The sequence below is a fragment of the Sinocyclocheilus grahami genome, unplaced genomic scaffold (assembly GCF_001515645.1).
Source record: "Sinocyclocheilus grahami isolate Dianchi unplaced genomic scaffold, SAMN03320097.WGS_v1.1 scaffold313.1, whole genome shotgun sequence".
NCBI classification, from domain to species: domain Eukaryota; kingdom Metazoa; phylum Chordata; class Actinopteri; order Cypriniformes; family Cyprinidae; genus Sinocyclocheilus; species Sinocyclocheilus grahami.
In genome coordinates this window covers 262,918-287,103 of record NW_015505492.1, presented here as the reverse complement: position 1 = coordinate 287,103, position 24,186 = coordinate 262,918, and the positions used below count along the sequence as shown (strand labels likewise).

General features: G+C 39.1%; 1 protein-coding gene across 1 annotated transcript; it reads right to left on the bottom strand.

Annotated features, from left to right (window-relative positions):
- Positions 1-802: 802 nt before the first annotated feature.
- On the bottom strand, positions 803-24,186 carry LOC107601818 (bone morphogenetic protein receptor type-1A-like). The gene is made up of 12 exons (XM_016294124.1): positions 23,998-24,186; positions 19,602-19,738; positions 14,724-14,982; positions 5,137-5,302; positions 4,922-5,024; positions 4,733-4,829; positions 3,367-3,457; positions 2,913-3,000; positions 1,799-1,849; positions 1,527-1,719; positions 1,136-1,433; positions 803-1,058 (listed from the first exon to the last, which is right to left on the bottom strand). Exons 3-12 carry the CDS (start codon positions 14,791-14,793, stop codon positions 818-820), a joined length of 1,398 nt encoding a protein of 465 aa, XP_016149610.1. The 5' UTR covers positions 14,794-14,982; positions 19,602-19,738; positions 23,998-24,186; the 3' UTR covers positions 803-817.

Genomic DNA, 24,186 nt, shown 5'->3' with positions numbered 1-24,186 from the left:
CCAGCATCTCCAAATAAAGTGAACTCAGGAATGTATCAACAAACACTACACTGAGTTTGGCAACTTTGAAGGGGTTCATACTGACCGCAGTTCAGTAAGATCCACTCGACCTGTCAGTATGAAGAGTTTTCTTTCCTAATTAAAATGAGATGTATCGGCAGCTGGTTCACTTTATGAAACTATATGGGCAAAGGCTTGCACACTGGGAATGTTTTCTATTTTGAGGATGTTAAAAACAGCATGCTTTAAAAACGCAAACAATATATGGTTTAGGCAACCACCATTTTGACAAATTAAACTGCATCTACTGAAAATGCAGCATGCATATCTCTTTACCTTGAACCTTCTGTGAGGGATAAGAGAAGAACTTCTGTATAGTTAAATTATGATTTTTAAATGCCACACATCATATAGTTTACAACAGCTTTTAACTGGACGAAGGTATTGGGCAGGATTAGGGATGTAGAATATGGTCATGGAGAATATATGTGACCCTGGATCACAAAACCAGTTATAAGAGTCGATTTTTTAAAATTGAGATTTATAGATCACCTGAAAGCTGAATAAATAAGCTTTCCATTGATGTATGGGATAGGACAATATTTGGCTGAGATACAACTATTTGAATACATACAACATACATACAATGTTTTTTTGGCTATTGCTAAAAATATACCCAAGTGACTTAAGACTGGATTTGCGGTCCAAGGTCACATATGTGCTTTATAAGTACTAATAAACAGCCAATATGTTAATAATAGGCATACTAATAAGCAACTAGTTAATAGTGAGAATTGGTCCCTATATTAAAGTGTTATCAAAAATCTATAAGTATAAAGTCTAAAGTATAAAGCAAAACAAAAAAGATTTGCCAGTGAATACCTCCAGTGACACAGCGTCTGGCCATTTCCCATATAACCAGCCCATAACTGTAGATGTCCGCCATGATGTAGGCCTGGAAGTGGTTCTTATTCAGAGTCTCATCCAGGACCTCTGGAGCCATATAGCGTCGGGTCCCCATACGTGTGCTCAGTGGGATGTCCACTTCATTTGTGTCACTGAGACAAACAAAAAAACGTTACTTCCTCAAAATGACAACAAACCACTTCAAAATGAACGAAGAGTGACGAAGCACCTGTTGAATTTGACAGCAAGCCCGAGGTCAGCGATGCAACAGGTGCCATTTTTCTTTATGAGGATGTTCTTGCTCTTCAGGTCTCTGTGAGCGATGGCTGGTTTTCCCTGTGTGCCGTAGATCTCCGTGTGCAGGTGGCACAAGCCACAGGCTGCAGAATAGGTCAGTTTGAGCAGGGCCTGCGAGTCCAGAGTAGTGAACTTCAAATAGTCATACAGAGAGCCGTTCTCATGGTAGTCTGTGATCAGGTACAGCTGCGTAGATGCTCCAGTGCCATTAATGTCAGCAGCAATGAAGCCTTCAGACAGATCGAAGAGTTGCGTTACACAATTGATTTACAATTTCAAACACTACACATGAACAAGATTATCTTGAATGACACGAAGTGTACCTAGTATGTTCTCGTGTCTCATGAGCACGGTTTGGTAGATCTCTGTCTCCCTGAACCAGCTGGCCTCCTCTCGAGTGAAGAACACTTTCACTGCTACCTTCTCCCCCCTCCACCGGCCGAGCCACACCTCTCCATACCTGCCTTTTCCAATAAGACGCACTGTCTGGATCTGCTTCGCAATGGTGCGCTGCACCTGCAAAAATGAGCAGGAACACAGTAAATAAAAAAATGAGCCTACAAAGATCCTACAGTCTGCATTTCTGATTTCTCACCAGCAGGGGGAGCCCGGAGCCACTGCCTGAGGTTTGAGAAAGGTTGATGAGATCTTTCAGAGATTCTCCAGCTGGGATAAAGGCCTCGTTCTGCTCCAGGTCTCTGTGGTAGCGTTGCCTCTCTGTCTGCCACTTATACCTGAGGACACAGTCAAAAACAAAATCTTTTTTACAGCTGCACTTGAAATCTGAGAGCTCTTTCTTTTTATTTTACAAACATGACAGGTTTTGACAGCTCAGTAATCAAGACACTAAAAGATTGATTTGTTATAAAAGGCAAACTTTTCCATAGTTAGTAGTCTTGCCCCTACTTGCAGCAACAAAAGTGTTTCTCTTTCGACAACAACAGGCCATGATGTGGGTGGCATGTGTTTTCAAAGGTACTATGCAAAAACACAGCAAGCATTAGAGTTAACTGATGTGGAAAAAACGGACACGTCACAAGCGGCTATTATATGTAAGAGCTTCAGTGTGTTTTGCTGCTTCAGTGCGGTGACGATCTCACCTGTAATAACAGATGACAGTGACACAGATGAGGGTGCAGAAGCACACAGTCACTGAAATGAGGAAAGCCAGCCAGTGAGGGTCTGGTGGTTCTGTAAAGACATGAAGAGAAAACACGTCCATCATTAAGGCATTAGGTTAACCTGGGCTCAATCAGCAGGCCTGGTCGGATTATTATTTTGGCAAATTTATTATATTAAAAAAAATTTTTTTTTGAATTCTATGATGAACAGAAAGTTCCAAAGAATCAGTATTTTAAAAAAATACAGAAATTTTTGAAACAATGCAAATGTCAATTACTGACCATTTTGATCCATTTAATGCATTCGTGCTGAATAAAAATATTAATATCCAAAAAAAAAAATCAGCAGGCCTGGTCGGATTATTATTTTGGCAAATTTATTATATTAAAATTTTTTTTTTTTTTAATTCTATGATGAACAGAAAGTTCCAAAGAATCAGTATTTTAAAAAATACAGAAATTTTTGAAACAATGCAAATGTCAATTACTGACCATTTTGATCCATTTAATGCATTCGTGCTGAATAAAAATATTAATATCCAAAAAAAAAATCGACATTAATGTTTATATTCTGTATTGATTGATGAGATCTTTCAGAGATTCTCCAGCTGGGATAAAGGCCTCGTTCTGCTCCAGGTCTCTGTGGTAGCGTTGCCTCTCTGTCTGCCACTTATACCTGAGGACACAGTCAAAAACAAAATCTTTTTTACAGCTGCACTTGAAATCTGAGAGCTCTTTCTTTTTATTTTACAAACATGACAGGTTTTGACAGCTCAGTAATCAAGACACTAAAAGATTGATTTGTTATAAAAGGCAAACTTTTCCATAGTTAGTAGTCTTGCCCCTACTTGCAGCAACAAAAGTGTTTCTCTTTCGACAACAACAGGCCATGATGTGGGTGGCATGTGTTTTCAAAGGTACTATGCAAAAACACAGCAAGCATTAGAGTTAACTGATGTGGAAAAAACGGACACGTCACAAGCGGCTATTATATGTAAGAGCTTCAGTGTGTTTTGCTGCTTCAGTGCGGTGACGATCTCACCTGTAATAACAGATGACAGTGACACAGATGAGGGTGCAGAAGCACACAGTCACTGAAATGAGGAAAGCCAGCCAGTGAGGGTCTGGTGGTTCTGTAAAGACATGAAGAGAAAACACGTCCATCATTAAGGCATTAGGTTAACCTGGGCTCAATCAGCAGGCCTGGTCGGATTATTATTTTGGCAAATTTATTATATTAAAATTTTTTTTTTTTTTAATTCTATGATGAACAGAAAGTTCCAAAGAATCAGTATTTTAAAAAAATACAGAAATTTTTGAAACAATGCAAATGTCAATTACTGACCATTTTGATCCATTTAATGCATTCGTGCTGAATAAAAATATTAATATCCAAAAAAAAAAATCAACATTAATGTTTATATTCTGTATTGATTTTGATTTAAAATTATGGTATATCATGCTAAACATTAACTGATTTGTCCCTGACAAGCCATTCTGACAATTTTCACTGCAATCTTATTTTAGCTAGCTAGATTATATTAGGGCTATTTCGAATATTTGTCGAGTTTAAAACAAAAATCCACATTCGAATGCAAAAACGTTGCATTCAAATTTTAGTTGTGCGTTAAGGAGGCAGCCTTATTAGTGGTAAACGAGATGCGATGACGATGTAAGTGTCGTTGCATTATAATGTTTTTGTTAGTCTATCCAGTTGAACCCACTGGATGCGGCGCTGCTGCGTTGTTCATTAAAAATACTGCGGAAAAAGAGAACATCAATGCGGAGAAGATCTTGTTTACATCAAAACTGAAACCAAGCCGTTCACACAGAACACATTTTACATCTATCACCGTTGCACTCGCATCTCGCACAAAGGAGCCACATGTTTAGAAAGCCATGTAAAATTAATGCAAGCTCAACTTTGAAAAAAAAACATAAATCGAGACTTTGGCTGGGTTTTTTTCCCCCCCATCCCACTGCATCTCATGTTTTTAAATGAAAAATGTACTCTGTGTGTTTGGCTTTCCGCCCTTTGTATTAAACTATGAATACATACATGATGCGGTTTTGTTTATAGTTGTTTAAACAACTTAATTATAATTGGTTTATAAACATTATGCATTTTTTCACAGATAGTTATGTTATCTTATGCTTTGAATAAACGTGCATTAGTAGTATTTTGCTCGATGCGCCCTCTTGTGGCCTCAGAAGAGAAGCCAAAAGCTTTCCTTCACCCTACCTGAAATTATGCATTTTAAATTCGAATATAATTTGAATTTTGATCATATTTAAAGTACAAAATTCGAATTTAGTTTTTCTGCCATTTTGACAGCCCTAGATTATATGTTTATTTTGTTTATTACATAATATGTATGATCTGCCAGGCAATTAGTACTGAAGCATACCAGTGTCTCGAGGCGGTAACTCTGGCTTTAGGTCTCGATTACAAAAGTCAAACTGGCAGCATTCGATGGTTCGGCGTGTCTGTGCAAACTGTGAATCCTGTGAATAATCAAACGGGTCAAACTTAGAAAGTCTGATATTTAATTACACAAGGTGTCAAAGCATAAAACACAAGAAACAACGTTTCTTACCTTGCACTGAAAGTGAGAGCCCTCATATTTCATACAGCCTGAGCTTAAGATCACATCTCCGTTTTCATCTTCCTCAATGATGGCGAAGCACTGCCCATTTGTCCTGTTATGTTTTAAAGAAAAGCAATCTGCTTAATTTTTTTTTGAATACCTATAAACAAAGCACAAACATGTGCAATAATCACTTAGAAGGTGCCATGGCCTATGACTCTTACTCGCAGGTGTTGTTCTTGGCGTCATCAGGGCAGTGTCCTGAGCAGTGGCAGCTGAGGAAGCGGGCAGCATCCTCTGGTGCCAGAGTAGAGTCGCCCCTGGGCCTTCTGGAGTCTGAGCCAGGCTTCACTCCAGTGCCCTGTAGCACATGGTCAGGATTCTGACCCGCTGTAAATGACAAGACACAATCAATGCTAGGCCAGGTGAGCAGAGAAACAGCATGGCCAGTAGTTGTTAATAAACCAATGTCTGTGGTTCCAGAAACTCACACACCACTGTTCAAAAGTTTGGGGTCAGGAACATTTTTTAAAAAGAAACGAATACTTTTATTCAGCAAGGATGCATTAAATTGATCCAAAGTGACAGTAAAGATATTTACATTGTTTCTAAAGATTTATATTTGTTAAAATTCAGTTCCTTTGAGATTCATCAAATAATCCTGAAAATTCTAAAGCTTAACACAAAAATATTAAGACAGTGCTAACCCTTTTTCAACTTTTCTTTTCTATGATAATAATACGAAATGTTTCTTGAGCAGCAAATCAGCATATTAGAATGATTTCTGAAACCTGTGACACTGAAAACTGGAGCAATGATGCTGAAAATTCAGCTTTGCCATCAGGAATAAGTTGTTTTAAAATCTATTAAAATAGAAAATTATTTTTAATTGAAATGGTATTTCACAATTTTCCTTTTTAATGGAATTTTTGAGCAAATGAAGGCAGCCTCGGTGAGCACATGAAAATTCTTTCTAAAACATAAAAAAAAATAAAAAACACTTACAGACCCCAAACTTTGAACAGTAGTGACTATGACAAATCTAGGTTAAAAGCTAGCAATGTGCATCTTATTTCTCTTCATAAAATCTCTAAAAGTAGTGATGTCAAAAGTACTTTAGAACCAAAAATATACTAAATTAAAAAAACTTTGATACCAGTCTTTCTGAAGTATCTGTAGCAAACAATGACAGTTGGCTAATGAAATGTAGGTATTGTGTCAATCCTCAACAAGGCCACAATCTCCTACTTTAATTTCCCATCCTTCACTCCTCTGTAAACCTGCTCCTGTTCAAATGCAGCCCAACTACAATGTGCATCCCTGTATGCCCCGTTCTGTTTCACACCCTCACAACCATTAATTTTCCTTTTTATTTGAATTTCAGTTCAATAAAGGCCTCTGAGACATGTCACTACTGATCTTACTGTCTTATTATGTCACAGTGCATGAGCTTGTATTGCTGTAGCCTTCTGTTGAGCATGACTCCAATCCAGTCCAGACCTGTCGGTAAAACAGCTAATCACTCACAAAGCAGCAGTTTGAGAGACTGGGCGGCAGGGCGACACGGCGCTCTCTTTATCAGCTGCATTCCATCCTCAGATCCCATTACTAGTCTGTCTTACACAGCCTCCCCGTGTGCTGCTGATCTTACAATTAGACTGGACTTTCCTCTTGGACTAATTCTATTAGGACTTAGTGATTGAATAGAGAGCTGGGCACGATAAAGGAGTCTCTGTTGCTCTTCAATTCACTGCAAAATTCAATGGATCATCTACAATGTACATACACTGAAAATGTGATTGATGAGTACATACAACTCAATATAAACACAGTATGAGCCTAACAAAATAGGCAGCCTGAAAGAAATGCTATTAGAAATATGATATCATGAAGAACATATATTTTTCCCAACATGTGTAAGCATATCACAGCAGTTTTCTTTGCAACTGTTGAATGTCCCACGGCAAAACAAAACTTTAATATTGAATTAAATGTAATAAGTTAAAATGGATTTTACCATGCTGTGGGTGCTTAAAGAGATAGTTCACCCAAAAATGAAAATTCGGTTATCATTTTCTTGCCCTCGTGTTGTCCCAAACCAGTAGAACTTATTTTCTCCTGTGCAATATTTTGGAAAAATATGTTATCCGTTCAAACAATGAAAGGCAGTGCGGTCCAATGTTGTTTTTGGTTTGGAACGACACGAGGGTGATTAAACGATTTTATTTTTGGGTCAAATATCCCTTTAACACTCCACAAACCATATTATGTAATGAGGTTCATGAAACATAAATTGTTACAGTCATTACTGTTGTTTATATAACAACTCTAGTTAAAGTTGCAGATTCGAAACAATTTTAAAATATTTACATAAAAACAACATTACATCTGGAAGGTGTGGAAAGAGGAAATTGTGGTGGTCTCCAACAGCATTATGAGAGTCAAAAACAAAATGCGAGACAACTAGAAACATTAACAAAACCGTCGATCACAACACAAACAAGACTGCTGGAGATACACCCTGAGAAAACAGAGCTGATGGAGGCAGTGCAGTTAAATGTCCAGATAACGCCTGTGAAGCTGCGAGACGCTGCCTTTGATACGCTCAGTCTATCAGAACGATTCTAGACCGCAAACTAAATGACGCACTCAGCCTCTCAAGTGCTCTCGTTCAGGGTGCAGACAGACTCCATATCTTTTTTACTTAAGTGGATCAAACACACCGTATAATGTTACTTTACTAAACAATAAAAATCAACTCTTAAAGAGAATTACACTGTCTAGACTTAATCTCATTCAACTGCTCGCAAGGGATTTCAATGAGGTCATTTCAGTAATTGAGCTACTCAAAGCAAATGTGAGCCCATGCAGGCTAAGGGAGACAGTCCCCCTTTATGACGGCAGATCCTTATACGCAGGGCTAGGATGGAAATTTAGCATTAGGAGAAGGCTGGACAAGGATCAAATGGGCAAAGCCCCAAAGAGGAACCCAGGGATCCCTCTCCATCACTCTTTACTAGTGGTTAAACGGATCGTAGTTGATCCGTGATCTGTACAGACCAAGCCCCACGGTTCTGCAAAATTTCACCATAATAGAGTATAAGTTTATTATTTGTTCGCATTTACACAAGCAAGCGAATTTTAAACAATTCCAGCGAGAAATGAGCACAGCCGCACACACATGAAGCACGCACATGCGTTTCAGACAGCACTCGAACACTGAACTGAATCCTCTGAACAGACACATACACATAAAATTATGACAAAATACCCATCTCGACAATCATTCAGGTAAACGCAGTCAGTTATGTCTCAAGTAGAGCCCGACCGATATATCGTTCTGCCGTAATTTTTGCCGATGTATCGTTCTGCCGATATTATCGACCGATAAGTCTGGAAAACCATTGAAACTTTGAACAACCATATCTCCGTAATGGCCAAATTCGGGGGATACCTTCAGCTTGAGGAACCCTCTCGAACACGAATCGAGTGTACGTCTAGAGGCCCACTTTTGAATGAGACCACCCCCGCATCGATAGCCCCCGGGGTTCGGGAGTTACGGGTGGTTAAATTTGCGGTCCGGCGCCGACCGATCAAGCAATCCCGGGGGCCTATCGACGCACGGAGGGTGGCGTTCGAGAGGGCTCCTCGAGCTGAAGGGATCCCCCGAATTTGGTGGAGACCCGCCGGTGCGTTCGCGAGATAGTGACACCAGTCAGCACTTTTACCTCAGTAAGGAAGTCTCTTGTTCAGGCAGCAGCATTCAAGCATTGTTTTATTCGACCGTAAGTGCCCTGCGAAGTGGACTTCACATGAAATTCTGCCATGATTCCAGTTCCAAGGGAACGTACACGTTACATTCAAAGGGCATTAAAGTGCGCAAGACGTGAATTTATATTGTATTTATTTACAGAGGTATATTATGTCACACTTCTCTAGTAAGTTTCATCTGTGTGTGAAGACAGTAGCGCAAATCCATGAATGAATGTTCCGAAGTGAAATAAACTTCAACGGAATAAAGTTGAATGGAATTGAATTGAATTAAAGTTGAATAAACTTCAACTTCACTGTTCAGTGCACTGATGTCAGACTCATTTTGGATAATAAAGTTTGTTAAATTGTTAAATGCCCTGCCTCCATTACGCATCTCTGTCACGTCATTATAAGTGTTTGATCACCACATTTGAGTGATCATTGCAAAAAATGTGTTTATGTATATATATTCTGTTTATGTATATACTGTATTCTATATATAGTACCAGTCAAATGTTTGGACACGAATGGGAAAAAGTCCAAACTTTTGACTGGTACTGTACTATAATATACACAAAGAATATCGGCCGATATATCGATATAGGCCTTTTTTACTCCCTAATATCGGTATCGGCCCCCAAAAAAACCTTATTGGTCGGGCTCTAGTCTCACTCTCAAGTGAATGAAAACAGCTGAGAAAGAAATCAGATGTGATGTGTGTCATTATATCGGATCCGTGCATCAGGTCTTAAAGGGACAATAGCCTATAAATACTGCTGCTGTCATTAATGATCAGCAAACAACAAAACAGCTGTGATAAAAATCTATATTTAATTTATACAGTGAACACTCTGCAGTGTTATTTTCCCTAATTATTACATTTCTGTATTTGAATACTACCAACCTTTTTTTATTTGTAACATATTCTGTTGTATTTATCTATGCTTGTAATTTGTGTATTTGTTCTTATTTTTACTGGCTGCTCTCATCTTTTTAATCATGTTTAAACTTTCTTAGTTAATCTAGTAGTATTTGCTGTGGTATCAAAGAAGTACTTCGCTTTAAGTAATAAATGGAAAGCAAGCAAGTTAATTTGAAATATTTTTCTTTTCTTGCTGATCCAAAAAATGATCCGATCCGTGGGTCAAAAACCGTAATGTGATCCGAACCGTGAGATTTGTGTTCTATTGAACCACTACTCTTTACTCCTCTTCTCCATTCTCTCTACCCAGGTTCAGTGCTTGAGGAATGACTTTGGGATTGAAGGATCTTGAATCTGGTTTTCACTGTAAACTGCACAAAAATAGGGATGCACCGAATGTTCAGCAACCGAAAATATTCTGCCGAAAATAACAAAAATAGCTTTCGGTGTTCGGCTGAATAAGTGAAAAGACTGATAAAATTGTACTGAACAATGACGTGATGCGATCAAATAGCAACTAGTGTAGAGTGAGAAGCGCGCACTCTTTATAATGCAACAAACATGTCATTAATGCGGAAGCATTTAAACTGTCTGAGAAAGACACAAAAATCATTACAAGCACTGACAGCATGAGACTGTTTAGTACTGCATCGCATGTCTTCGATGAGAAGAGGAAGGGGTGATTGTTGCTGGTTACTGTATGATGACTGAAATCACGAAATGGCCTTAAACAATTAGTGAATAAACTGCAGAACATTATGTTCTCTAATACACACAAATTGCATGTATTTAAACGCAGTCAGTTATGTCTCAAGTGAATGAAAACAGCTGAGAAAGAAATCAGATGTGATGTGTGTCATTATATCGGATCCGTGCATCAGGTCTTAAAGGGACAATAGCCTATAAATACTGCTGCTGTCATTAATGATCAGCAAACAACAAAACAGCTGTGATAAAAATCTATATTTAATTTATACAGTGAACACTCTGCAGTGTTATTTTCCCTAATTATTACATTTCTGTATTTGAATACTACCAACCTTTTTTTATTTGTAACATATTCTGTTGTATTTATCTATGCTTGTAATTTGTGTATTTGTTCTTATTTTTACTGGCTGCTCTCATCTTTTTAATCATGTTTAAACTTTCTTAGTTAATCTAGTAGTATTTGCTGTGGTATCAAAGAAGTACTTCGCTTTAAGTAATAAATGGAAAGCAAGCAAGTTAATTTGAAATATTTTTCTTTTCTTGCTGATCCAAAAAATGATCCGATCCGTGGGTCAAAAACCGTAATGTGATCCGAACCGTGAGATTTGTGTTCTATTGAACCACTACTCTTTACTCCTCTTCTCCATTCTCTCTACCCAGGTTCAGTGCTTGAGGAATGACTTTGGGATTGAAGGATCTTGAATCTGGTTTTCACTGTAAACTGCACAAAAATAGGGATGCACCGAATGTTCAGCAACCGAAAATATTCTGCCGAAAATAACAAAAATAGCTTTCGGTGTTCGGCTGAATAAGTGAAAAGACTGATAAAATTGTACTGAACAATGACGTGATGCGATCAAATAGCAACTAGTGTAGAGTGAGAAGCGCGCACTCTTTATAATGCAACAAACATGTCATTAATGCGGAAGCATTTAAACTCTGAGAAAGACACAAAAATCATTACAAGCACTGACAGCAGCGCGCACTCTTTATAATGCAACAAACATGTCATTAATGCGGAAGCATTTAAACTGTCTGAGAAAGACACAAAAATCATTACAAGCACTGACAGCGTGAGACTGTTTAGTACTGCATCGCATGTCTTCGATGAGAAGAGGAAGGGGTGATTGTTGCTGGTTACTGTATGATGACTGAAATCACGAAATGGCCTTAAACAATTAGTGAATAAACTGCAGAACATTATGTTCTCTAATACACACAAATTGCATGTATTCCGACAGCTGCACGAACTCGTGGCGGATCTGCTTGTTAATCAGGGTTCAAAGTCCAAAGTGAAAATCTGCACTGAAACTGTTACTCGTTAGTTGCTCAGTCACATTTTTATGTGACAATGCGATACGTGCGACGTATTCGTAATGAGACTCATTTATAAATCTGCTGTCAACAAAAAGATGCATTGAGGTCTTCCTGCACGTTTCTGCCAAAATAAAAGTTGACAAAAAGCAAGAACTCCATCAACATTCATAAATGTTAGTATTGTAATTTTACTGTTGTTCTGTAAAATAAAGTAAAAGGTAAGACAATAATAATGATAATAATTACAACAGCTTTGTTAATACATTTATTATAGCATACATACATAGTGTTCAAATTGGGATCTGTAATATTTTGTAATGTTTTAAAAGAAGTCTCTTCTGCACAGCAAGGCTGCTTTTAATTTTACAGTAAAAAATATATGCCTGATTCAAGAAGGGGGTCTGATTGCCAAAAAAATATTTTATTTTAGTAACTTATTAATTTTAAGTTAAATTGTGCTTTGTTGGTATAATGTCTGCTAGAATGTTAAAAAAATGTTTAGTGTTAAATATTTTTTAATTTGTTGTTTTGTAATTGATTTTTTGTTTTTAAAAACAAGACAAAACAGTAAAAAGCACATTTTGGATATTTAATTTATGCAATGGTGAAAAAAATTGTCAAAATACATGGGGAAAAAAACTTGAAAAACCGTGTTCGGTATTCGGCCCAATGTTTCATTTTGTTCGGTTTCGGCCAAGAATTTTCATTTTGGTGCATCCCTACACAAAAATCTATGGGCGTGGCAAAAAAGAGCAACTTACAACAATGTCAGGATTTCAAAACTCTTCAAAATAGCTGTAAAGCAGTGCTTCTGACTGGGCAAAGAATCTCTGCCCACTGCTGGCCTGTGATTGGTTGTGGGCGATGATTGATGTGTCAGAGGAGCCCATTAGAGCCTCCACATTCACATGTGTGCCTAATTTTGCAGCCAGTTACAGTGGAGTCTGAGGTCTGTCAGATCATCCCCCCATAATGAGACTCTCCAGCAGATACACACCATTACCCTCTCTCTCTCACTTGAGAAAAAGTGCAAAGGGAAGAAAGAGAGCAAAAGAAGAAAATCAAAAATAGATTTCAGTCTACAGCAAAGCTGAGTTTCCCTTCACAGCAATGCATTGTTTCATTGACTTTATCCCACTTCACAATCCTCACATATGACACTTGAAATTGTACTTGGAGGAGAACTGGGAATTATATAATAGCTGAATTAAGTCAGTATACTGAAATAAATTGTGTCATTTCTAGGACAATTTTACATGCATTTTATTTGTTCACCTTACGAAATTAAATGCCTGCCTGCATTTAAAACACGTTTTCTTCTCCCCTAGGAGGAGTGCTAACCTCTTTCACTATTCAATCCAGGTTCAAGTGCACAATTGCTTGGGGAAAAAAGCACTTTACACTATTGGAGCCAATTGAGGGCTTTCAGTTGCCAATGTCACCTCTCTGTTTCTTGAAGATTATGTTTCAGGGGTGCAGACACCTTCCTGAAATTACATCTCAGGGGTGCATCTGATGAGCAAGGTAAAAAAGATGTACTATAGAGGTATTTAACTAGCCGTTACACAACTGTAACACTGAGAGAAACAACAGCGCATTGAGAAGCCAAATGTCCTCGCCTTCATGCTGCGTCTCTGGTTTCAACCATCTCCTACTTTTCTGCTGCATCTGTACAAAAATGCTCTGACAAGGACATTAGACTGATGTTTGATATAATATGAACTCTAAAGGAAAACTGAGCTGTTTGAAAATCTGACTACTTGGCATGTTATCAGACCAGTTTTCTTTCTCTCAACTAACTGATCAGAATTAAATAAAAGACTAGGCTATTAAAAAACTGAGTTTATCTGAAGTGGCATGTGTTGAATTCTTAGTGTGGACTAAATATGATTAATTCAAAACTTCTCAAACATACACATTAAAACAAATAAATAATCGCTTTAGTTGTTAATTCAAAAATGTAGGTGAATTTAAAAAAAATTGTAATAAACAATAATAAACCACTCAAGTTCTATAGTCGGTGTGGAACAGAAAACAAGCAAGCCTCTTGTAATATCTAAAATCTACTAAATAGGGGCTTAAATCTTAAATCAACAGCACAAATAGGCCCAAGTATTTCCGGAGAAAACAGTGTGTTTGGAATAGTTCTTACCAACTAGCAATTGTGAAGTGCCATAGAGGAAATGGTTAATGTGCCAAAAAAGGAAGAGAGAGCGGCAACAATCATTTTAACAGCTTCCTTTAGTGGGGGGCCTCCGAGAGGCTCGTGGTTCAGGAGTGAGTCACGATGGGAAAGATGTCTTTTGAACTCCCTGGCATGAGTAAACACACCTCAGAGATATCAGAGGGTGTTCTAAACCAGAGCACAAAGTATTGCTTTACGCAGAAGTTCAGAGTTAAAGTATGTTAACAAACAATATGAGCTAAACTATAAAGCAGTAGGCTTTTCAACACACACTCATTTTTTTCCTGTGCACTAAAACGGCTTTCCGAGTAATCGGCCGTTGCCGTTTGCCTTCACAGCTCATTGATTGTCCACAGGCAACCATCATATATCTGCACTGTTGTTTACTTTACTGGTTTGCACTCTATCTGCCATATGCCTTGTGCTTTATATATATATTTTTACATTTTACCTTATTTGTATAGTTGCATTTTGTATTTAATCTGTATTTATGTTATCTGTATGCACCAAGGGTCTGAGAGTAACGCAATTTCAATTCTCTGTGTGTATGTGCTGTACATGTGGAAGAATTGACAATAAAGCAGACTTGACTTGACTTAATTTCTTCAAAAGGGTCTGTGTGCATTTGATGAGTATTTGATAAACGCTCCATTCAGAATTAAATATTGAAATGCTTGAGGTGAGCTCTCACAGTAGCTCTGGAGATCACATTTATGTGGAGTGTTCATATATAACAACTCTCAGAGCAGAGTTTGCATAGAGCAGTTGCAAAAAGGCTTGACAAACACCTATCACCTTGTTCGAATGCCACTTACATGCTTGAGACTATGCTTGGTTTATGTGAAGAGTATGAATATAAGCTAAAGCTACTTTCAATGAAAGATGAAGACAAGAACACAGGTGTGAAGTAAAGAAAACACCCTTACCTCCAGCACAGAGCCTCAGAAGCAAGCAGACTGTGGCCAAAACCACAGTGACATACAAAAGCTGTGCCATCGTCAAACAGTGTCGTCGTAACCTTTGGGCTGAGGATGAGATCAGTGATGACGGCTGCTTATGCTCCTGAAATCCCAGTGAACACTAACGTACAGGTGGAGCTGAAGAGATGCCGAGAATGAGAGTAATAGCTGGGGGATGATGATGGCACTAGACACTCAGAGATCCCTCCTCACGGGGTCCACGGCACTAAAATAATAAAAGAAAAAGAATATGTGAGGAGCAGATCATACACGTCTCAACGCATCTTTCTACACAAGTTTAAACACAATGTCTACAAACACAAAACATTTCTAAAATCAGCTTAACAATTCCTCAATATTACAAAAAAACAGACTTGATTAAGTAGTGCTGTAATTTTTCTTGGTAGCACTGAACATCATTGCCCCCTTGTTTTTTTCTGGGCTTGACCCCTCAACCCGTCAGGCCGGCGCTACTCTTGAATGCTGAAACATACCCAAATAATTTGATGAAGGATGTTCCGCAATTACCCCGTTGGCCCCTTCCAGCGTTAATAACGTGATGTGTCTGTTCCCTTGTAGGCCTGTGCGTCTCGCTGCAATTAGTGGCCCTGAGCGAAGTCTGTCCTGAGGGGGGGACAAATTAGTGGGGAAGTGGGCCGGTGTCTGTCACTTCTGATTTGCCCAAGGGGGACAAAGAGCCCCGACCTGTGCCCCACTTTCACACATCCCTGACCGGATAACAAGGGAACAAAGCTAGCCTCCGCAAAGCAAGGGGACAAGATAGCTGTGTGTAGGCACCTACACACGGAGACAAGAGTCTGAGGCTAGCTTTGAGGCCTGCTGCAAAGATGATGCCTCACAACTTACCAGGTGGCATCACTTTCAAACACATTAGAAAAAAGAACGGTATAAAGAGCCATGTTAAATTTATAAGTGTACACCGATATGGTGAAGATACCACATTAGACAAGCACACAAAGTCCACTCCTATCAAAGGATATGCAAGATAGAACAGTTTGTCTTTTGCTTCAGGAATGAAATATGGGGTTAAAAACCCACAACATTCACAGTTGAAAGAGTGGGAAGAGAGGCAACACAGTACAGGAGGACGTTTAGAGGCATCAGTCACCAGTTTTGAAAGACCCAGTCTTCAGAGTCACATGATCCTTTAGAAATTGTTGTAATATGCTGATTTGGTGCTCCATGTTTATCAATGTTGAAAACAGTTGAAAATCTACTTTTATTCAGACGTCTTATACATGAATGGCTGAACAAGTTGGGTCATGTCCTGACAAAACTCGGATCTACACACACACACACACACACACACACACACACATAGACAAAAGTGTGGAGAAAAGGACACCCCTGAAAACAGCTTACTATACTTCTAATATTAGACAGATGAAATCTACTGCTAAACCTTGGAGACTTTCAAATAAAACAAGTCCAGTGGTCATGTGTCTTGAATGGACATCCATCAGTATTATTGCTTCAAAAGTATCACAGATCTTAAAAAGCAATATATAAGGCACACTTATATAGTGTTTCATCAGACACTCCTGGAGCATTGCCCACTGAAAGGCTTTGATGACCCCATAAATTTATGTTAGGAGGCTGAATGAATAGGGGTATTGTATGGGGATGTGTAACTATGGTGCTCCTTTGGAGTCAACCTTAAGGCCTGGCTATGCTTCATTTTCTGCATTCCGCTCCATTTTGTGCACAGCTTCCAAAGTGTACTGGATGGGCGCAGATGGATGAGTTTGGCACTCTTCTGTCTCAACATTTTGCCTTGCGTGTGCGCATCACAGTGCACGGAACACAGTCAGCCCAAGTATACTTTAGGCTTTATGCTTTACCATGAATCTCTCTCAATCCCTGAGGAAGGAATCATATCTGACCGTCCTAATATTCATAACATAATTCAAGGGTTCCCTCAGGTCAACAAGCCAACATAAATGACAGTTCGCAACAACATACAGAAGGTTTGGGTGGGGGTTACAACTAGAAGAAAAAGCCAATGTTTGATAATATTATGAAATAGACATGTCTGTGAAATAAATCTCACCTTGCCTCTCTTATCACTTCTAACTACAGCCTGCATGAGCAGAGTGGTCTGGTGTTTGTCTCCCCCTCGCCCCTGCTCTCTTGGCCTGCTTTGGCCCTCTGGTCTCTCCTGGGGCTCCTCCTTAAAGCAGGGCTCCCAGTACTGGAGGCTGCCTTCCCTCAGTGTCGGCGCTATGCCCGACATGCCTTTCAAGGCCTGCTAGACTGCAGGGCAGACTTTCTGGCTCCGCTGCCATTGTTTGCTTGGCTGCTTTGCACCTCATCCCAGGAAAGGATTAGCATAAGAATACTTAGGCACATTGAGATGTGGCCCACGACCAACTCTCTCTCTTCTATCATCCTCTCTTCTTCTCATTCTCACCAAAGTCCCAAATCTCTTCCTGACACAACACCAATCACTGTCAAGCAGCTGCATCGCAGAGAGTCAGTCAAGCAGAGACTTTAAAGGTAGCACAAGACTGGTGACACAGCAGTAGATGGCAGGAGAAGAACAAAAGTTAATCTGTGGAGCACTTGGGTGCAATATGAGCTCCTTCGGCCAGATTCCTCTGGAGGGGTAATGGGTTGAGACACCATTTCTAGAACAAAGCCCCCAAAATTTGAGCACATTTTGGCTGAGAAGTTACAGGGGTCATAGGATGCCCATTTTCCACAAGTTGATATTATTCTTTGGGGTCTTAATGAAAAGTCTGTAACATAGTTTGGTTAAAATTTATCAATGGTAGTGTAAAATACACCTGTTTTACCCTGTCAAAAACAGCTCTTTTCAGATCAAGCCGTTTTTGTAGCATTTTCCTTTAAATGTTAATGAGCTCTGCTGACTCCGCCCCTTTCTTCTGAGCTGCTCTCAGAGAGACTGTTTACTTTAGCCGCATTCATCGTGAAACTTGCTAATTAGCACATTATTAGGAAAGGTGATTTGCAAAGATTCATTACAAAACATTATACTCACTTCTTCTGTAGATGAGGCTGGATCATGAATGATTCGCGCGAACATAGATGCATTTATGTAGATCGGGGGAGCATTCCCTTCAGAAACAAATGTAATCCACTGCGAGTTCAGCAGCTCAGATGTCGGGAGCAAATGACGACTGCTATGTTCATTATTACATCCAACAACAGAACACCTCGATCGCTTAGGAGTCATTCTTGTCTACTCCTGCTCCAGCGGTGAAACAATGGCGGACTGATGGCAGCTTACTCAGGGCAGGTCTAAGGTAAGACACCAGTTCAGTCTGTGCTGAAACGCTACTGTCAATCAAACTATCGTGGGAAGGGCCTGTCTGTGTGACGGCATCTGCGATCTGCTCGGTTTGTGAAAGGGGAGAACATTTAACCAGATTTAAAAAAAAAAAAAAAAAACCCTGGGGGGATTTTTATTATTATAGGGGGGTTGTGTACAAACACTGCCAACACACATTTCAATTCAAACAACTTGTAAAAGTGCATGTACCATCCTATGACCCCTTTAAGAAACTCAGCTTGCCAGACTAAAATCGGAAAAGCTCGTCTGTGAAACAAAACAAATCTCACTAAAGAAGCCGATTTGATCGTTGTGCTTTATGACTGGACTAATTACCCCAAAATGATTTCAAAGTGCTGACTGCTTGATTTGTCATTACTTTTACAGTTACCTAAAAAAGAAAAAAAAAACTTTTAGACTAGCACTTGCGTGTTTTATTTACAAAATGGCTGAACCTCTTATGATGCAAAAATGTGTATAAATATAAAATTTTTAATTATATCAGAATTATTGTTGGTATTTATCATTACAGCATTATGTTATTGATCATTCCTTTTTCCTGTTTATCATAAGTCAGTAGGAAATGGAATTTGCGATTGTGTTTTCCTTCCTATTGTCACGTAAACGGGATTGTCTCGCACCAGAGGTAGGACATTTTTATGTTTTGATTAAAGATTACAAGGACAAACGGATTTTAAAAAATTGCATGAATTAATCATTTATAAATATCTTGATTTCATGGTGACTTAATAAATTGATCAGTTCCCCCAAAAGACGTTCTGCACTGTATTATATTTCTCTGCTTTTAAACTGAGACAAAAACATTTTTTCTTGGAATTTATATAGGAACAAATATGGAGATGGAAAAGTCCACAAATTTCCTGGAATTACCGAAGCAGCAGAGGTTTATTGCACGTTTCTTTTCCATTACCTGCCTCACGCATTCCACCAAAGGGTCTGAGCATTTGGTTGTGCTGGGGTTTGATGAGAGACGGGTCCAGTGCAGAGATCTAAAGAACTCTCTATCTAGTCTTCAAATTTGAACCATCTCCAGACTTACGATGACCCTGCTCTGAGATACCCTTCAAGGAACTTTGGTAGACACCAAAGATTTTTTAATATATTTTCAGAGAAAAATATCATTTTCAGCTTTGCATTATCATTAACCACATTACTACTACTTTTTTATTTTTTAAGAGAAAATTATTTTTCCTCTGTGAAAATTCCTCTGAATATTTCAGAGCTTAGCATCTGCTAAGTCTGCACCTTAGGTGTGAGAGAAACTGGGTAGGGCTGTTGCCTTGGAAACCAGCCACACATGGATGAACTTTGACATGTAAATGTTTTTTTTTTCTAAAATGAATTCCCAGATCTAAACATATAGAAACCATTTGTTGCAGTCCGGCCATCTCTGACGTAGGGAGCATTTTTATCTACTGTGGTCATGTAATCACCACATGAAAATACACTTCTTGGTTGCTTGTACTGCAAGGGATGTCAGAAGAAGTGGCATTTTTTAGCAGTTTCCTTACCGTACAGAAAGATCCATTTCTGTGAAGCATGTTGGCATAGTGTTTGGTAAGCAAGGAGGCTGGCTACAGGTGTCATTCGGATCCAAGTGGCTGAATGTCCAAATGGCATTTGGATTCTGGCATAGTACCACAAAACTCTGTAAAATATAGAAGATAATCGTTTATGCTACATGTTACATTTTTATAATTTAGTTTTTGCTATCAAAGTTGAATAAACTCAAGAAATACAATTGTATGGTAAAAGTGTATAAATAATAAATATTTGACTGCATCTTTAAACCAAGGTAACATGAGAACCCAGTTAATAGTTGGAACCAAATCCCCCACCCTATTTTTATTATCCAGTCAGCATAACCTATAGTAACACAGGTGAAGCACTGCTACATTACTTGTTTAAGATTTTAAGCTGTCATATGGTCAAGTTACAACGTGCCCCTCAGATGTTACAATGTGTTCCATCTACGGGGCATGTTGTCACATTTCACTTCCATTTTTTGAGGGTAAATAAAGAAAAACGTATACACTGTAATTATGAAACAAAGCAACATATTTGTAGTAGACAAGTGTAAAATTACTGTGGATAAAAAATCTGCCTGAACAAGAGACCTCCTTACTGAAGGGAAAGTGTTGACTGGTGTCACTATCTCACGAACAGGCAGGCGGATCTCCACCAAATTCGGGGGATCCCTTCAGCTCGAGGAGCCCTTTCGAACGCCACCCTCCGCGCGTCATTAGCCCCCCGGGATCGCTAGATCGGTCGGCGCCGGACCGCGAATTTAACCACTCGTAACTCCCGAACCCCGGGGGCTATCCACGCGGGGGTGGTCTCATTCGAAAGAGGGCCTCGAGATGTACACTCGATTCACATTCGAGAAGGTTCCTTGAGCTGAAGAGATCCCCCGAATTTGGTGCGGATTCGCCGCCCCGTTACGGAGATATGGCCGTTCAAAGTTTCAATGGTTTTCCATTGACTTAAGCTTTAAAGCGTTTCATCCAGGTCACCAGTAGCAAACAATGGAGCGCGCTCTGCTGGACAAACTAAGTAATTACGCCATTTCAAGTATTTTATCTGTATTATATGTTCTGTAAAAAAAAATTTCATATCGGCGGCATATTTGCCGATACCAATATATCGGCGACAGGCTCATATCGACAAAACGATATATCGGTCGGGCTCTAATTTAGATATACAAAACAGACAGTACTAACAGAAAGTAATTTACATTTAGACAAAGACTTTGACAAGCCAAACCAGCAACCGTTAATAATAATAATAAAATAAATAAATTTCTCCAAATCTGATCTGATGAAGAAACAAACTCATCTAAATCTTGGATAGCCTGAGGGTATGTCAATTTTCATTTTTCAGTAAACTATTCCTTTAACATCAGCTTTTTAAAAGCAGAACAAAGAGACAATATCAAAAGCCTGCCACCAAGAGGAATTAGACTAGTTGCTGTACAAATAGAAAAGCGCTGGTATAAGCAAGGCCTGGTGTGTCAAAGGCATTCCGGGCATTACAACTCTCACAAGATGTTCATTACATCCCATTTAAAAAAAAAATACAGGCACATGTAATTCAATTATCTGGGTCTCTACAACCAAATTAAATCCCCAAGCATTGTGACTCATTACAAGACCAGACCGAAATCTTTTTGGTTGTCTTTGCACTAACCCAACTCATCATTGAATTCACCCTATCCGGTGCCACTCTAAATAATTTACTCCGATAGCCAAGTGTATTTAAAGCAGATCAATACCATTAAAGGGCAGCTGGGGCATACTGAATAAACAGAGACCACTCTCCAGCACTGCACCGGCCTCCCACTGCATAGCTTCATCCAATCTATCTTTATCTGATCTGCCATCACACTAACCAACAGTGGCATAGAAAGAGTTAAAGAAATCAATGGCTCTCCCTCACTTTCCTACCATCCACTGGAAGCACAAGCACAGAGGACTCCTCAGCCTACAGTAAGTGTTAAAGAAAAGTCTGTTCAATAAAAGCTCAGTAGCGTGTATCAAATGACCGTGCTCATCTAGGATTCGTTTTCCACCTTTTAGATCGGAATGATATGACTAAACGGTAGGGGTGATACATCAGCACCTTTACGATGGGATGGGTGATACATTCGGGGCCAGGTCTGAGGTGGCCTTGTGTGTTTTTCCCTCTTGCTTAGCCATCCTGTCTCCAGAGCGAGTCAGGGAGGGTGGGGGGCTGACTTTAGACTGCGCAGCAGCTTGAGGAACGCAGGCAGGGATGTGAAACCTGATCTACACTGCCTCTTAACCCTCCCGCCCCCACACCCCCTCTTCCCCTCCAGCCTCCCCGCGCTGCCACCTCGCCACAGACTCCCACTGCAATCCGATCCCCTGCACTGTGGCTGAGATTGAAACACACTCCTAGAGGGCTCCAGGGCAACTCAATCTGGGCCTGACTGATATTTTAAAAAACAAATAGAAGGGGAAAAACATCTGTGTTTATAGTTGTATGATATTGCAGCCTTTTAAGCCATTAATTAATTGATTTCCACACATTATATGAGGGCAGATCTGAGCCAAATAGAATATATACATGTCAATAAGAGGTAAAACAGGCATTTTTAAAGTGCAGGGGCTGCAAGGGATTGCTAGGGGTCCGTGGATACATTTAGAGAAATTTAAAATAAATTATAATAAAACAATAAAATAATTACTTTATAAAATACCTGAAAATAAAACATTGATTGAAATAAAATAATAAATGGTTGATTACAATTATTATAATAATAATGAACTTAATAGAAACAAATTATTTTCCTACAGAGAAAGAGAGAGATATTTATAAAACTGGGTATTTATACAAAAAACTATTTAAATGCCTTACTGGATTGAAAACCCCTACACTAAACCATCTAGGCTATTCACTTTGGCAAAAAGCACATGACCATCACATCTGCACATCAATTGATCATTAATTAACATTCAAAGTAAGACTGAACAAATAATTGCTCTAGCAGTTACTGTAAATACACCGTCACATGCTACACAACACAAATAACAGGACATACAAGATGTCACTGTTTTGCATTTATTAACATAATAGATCACCCAGAAATGTACATTCGTTCATCCTTTACCAATCGGCATGTCATTCCAAACCTGTATGATGAACGTAAAAGATGATTTATTTTTACTGTACAGGGAAAAAAATACTGTGAACATGAATGGTGACTTTGCTCCCTAATATTCCAGCTAACATCTCCAGAAACTTACAGAGCACAATAAGTAAATGACAGAATTTAACACACCCTGGTTTTGTTCTCATCAGCACAGCTCTTCCAGATACTGATATTTTTTCAGAAGGGATCGTGCATCAAGCTGTGGAATGCACAGATGTCTGGCATGTAAATACTACAAGCCTTTAGCTTTAATTTTATAAACTAAATCCATTTCCCTCAGACTAAGCCTCTCTCCTCCAGGCTTCTCGAAGCAGACCGCTTCACAGGCAGTGTTACCATCTGTTTTTTGACCTCCTTGAGAAGGTAAAGGAGCTGAGCAGACCCCCTTCCCCCCAGAGCTCATAAATTAAAAGCAACTTGTGCATTGAGCGGGCTAGAGGCATGGCCAAAAGAGAGACTAAAATCTGGAAAGCTCTATAAAATGTACAGTAAAACTGGCATAATTTAAATGTAATACATTTCCACAAACCTACGCATACAATAATATGACCCCAAAAGCAGCTTTTTGTATTGAGAGGCGGATACGTGACCAAAACAGAGTTAAGAACAAACCATGAAAAGAATATATGATGCAAAATATAAATAAGCACGATATTGTATCGTGAAAAGAAACAAACATGGAATGTAAAACAGTTTCCATAAGAGAGATGAATAAACATTTAGAAGCAACACACAGCTGTCAGATTATTAGGAAGTTGTTGCTAGCATTACGCGACAGTCGCGTTAATAACTTTTCACTCGGACTTTTACAAACGTTTTTACTGACGCTGTCTTCAAAACAGATGAATGTTATTTTAAACATAATAAAAATTTAGATTACAAAGACACTGTATTGCTTTGAAGCAAGACGGTCCTTATTGGTAGTTATGGGAGTAAATTTAAACGTATTTTGACTTGCTAACGGCGATAGCACACTAGCTATCATTCAGCTCGCTTCACTCTGAGGAAATCTCCTGACAAAATCATGTAATAAACGCGTCAACGCTCATCGTTTTTTCTATTTAAGCCTTGTGCATTTGTTTACTGCGTAGTAAAAAGATATAACACCCCACGGCAGTCGGTTTTGCCTTTGTACCGCATTTAAAACATTACGTGGAAAATGGAAAATTCAGCGCAACAAACTTTCGCGAGGCAGCGTTTAGCATAGCCAAGCTAACACTTTCCATTACACTTACCGAAAAGATTCTTCAGCAAATCTTATTTCCGTATACTCCGTCAATTTATTGCGCTCTCCAATTACTCAGACGGTTCGTTTGTAGTTGTGATTGTGATGGACTTCTGATTGAGGTCTGTTAAGGGTCTGGCACTGACCATCACAGCAGAGCGTCCTGCACTTACTACAACTACACTGACTGACTGCGGAG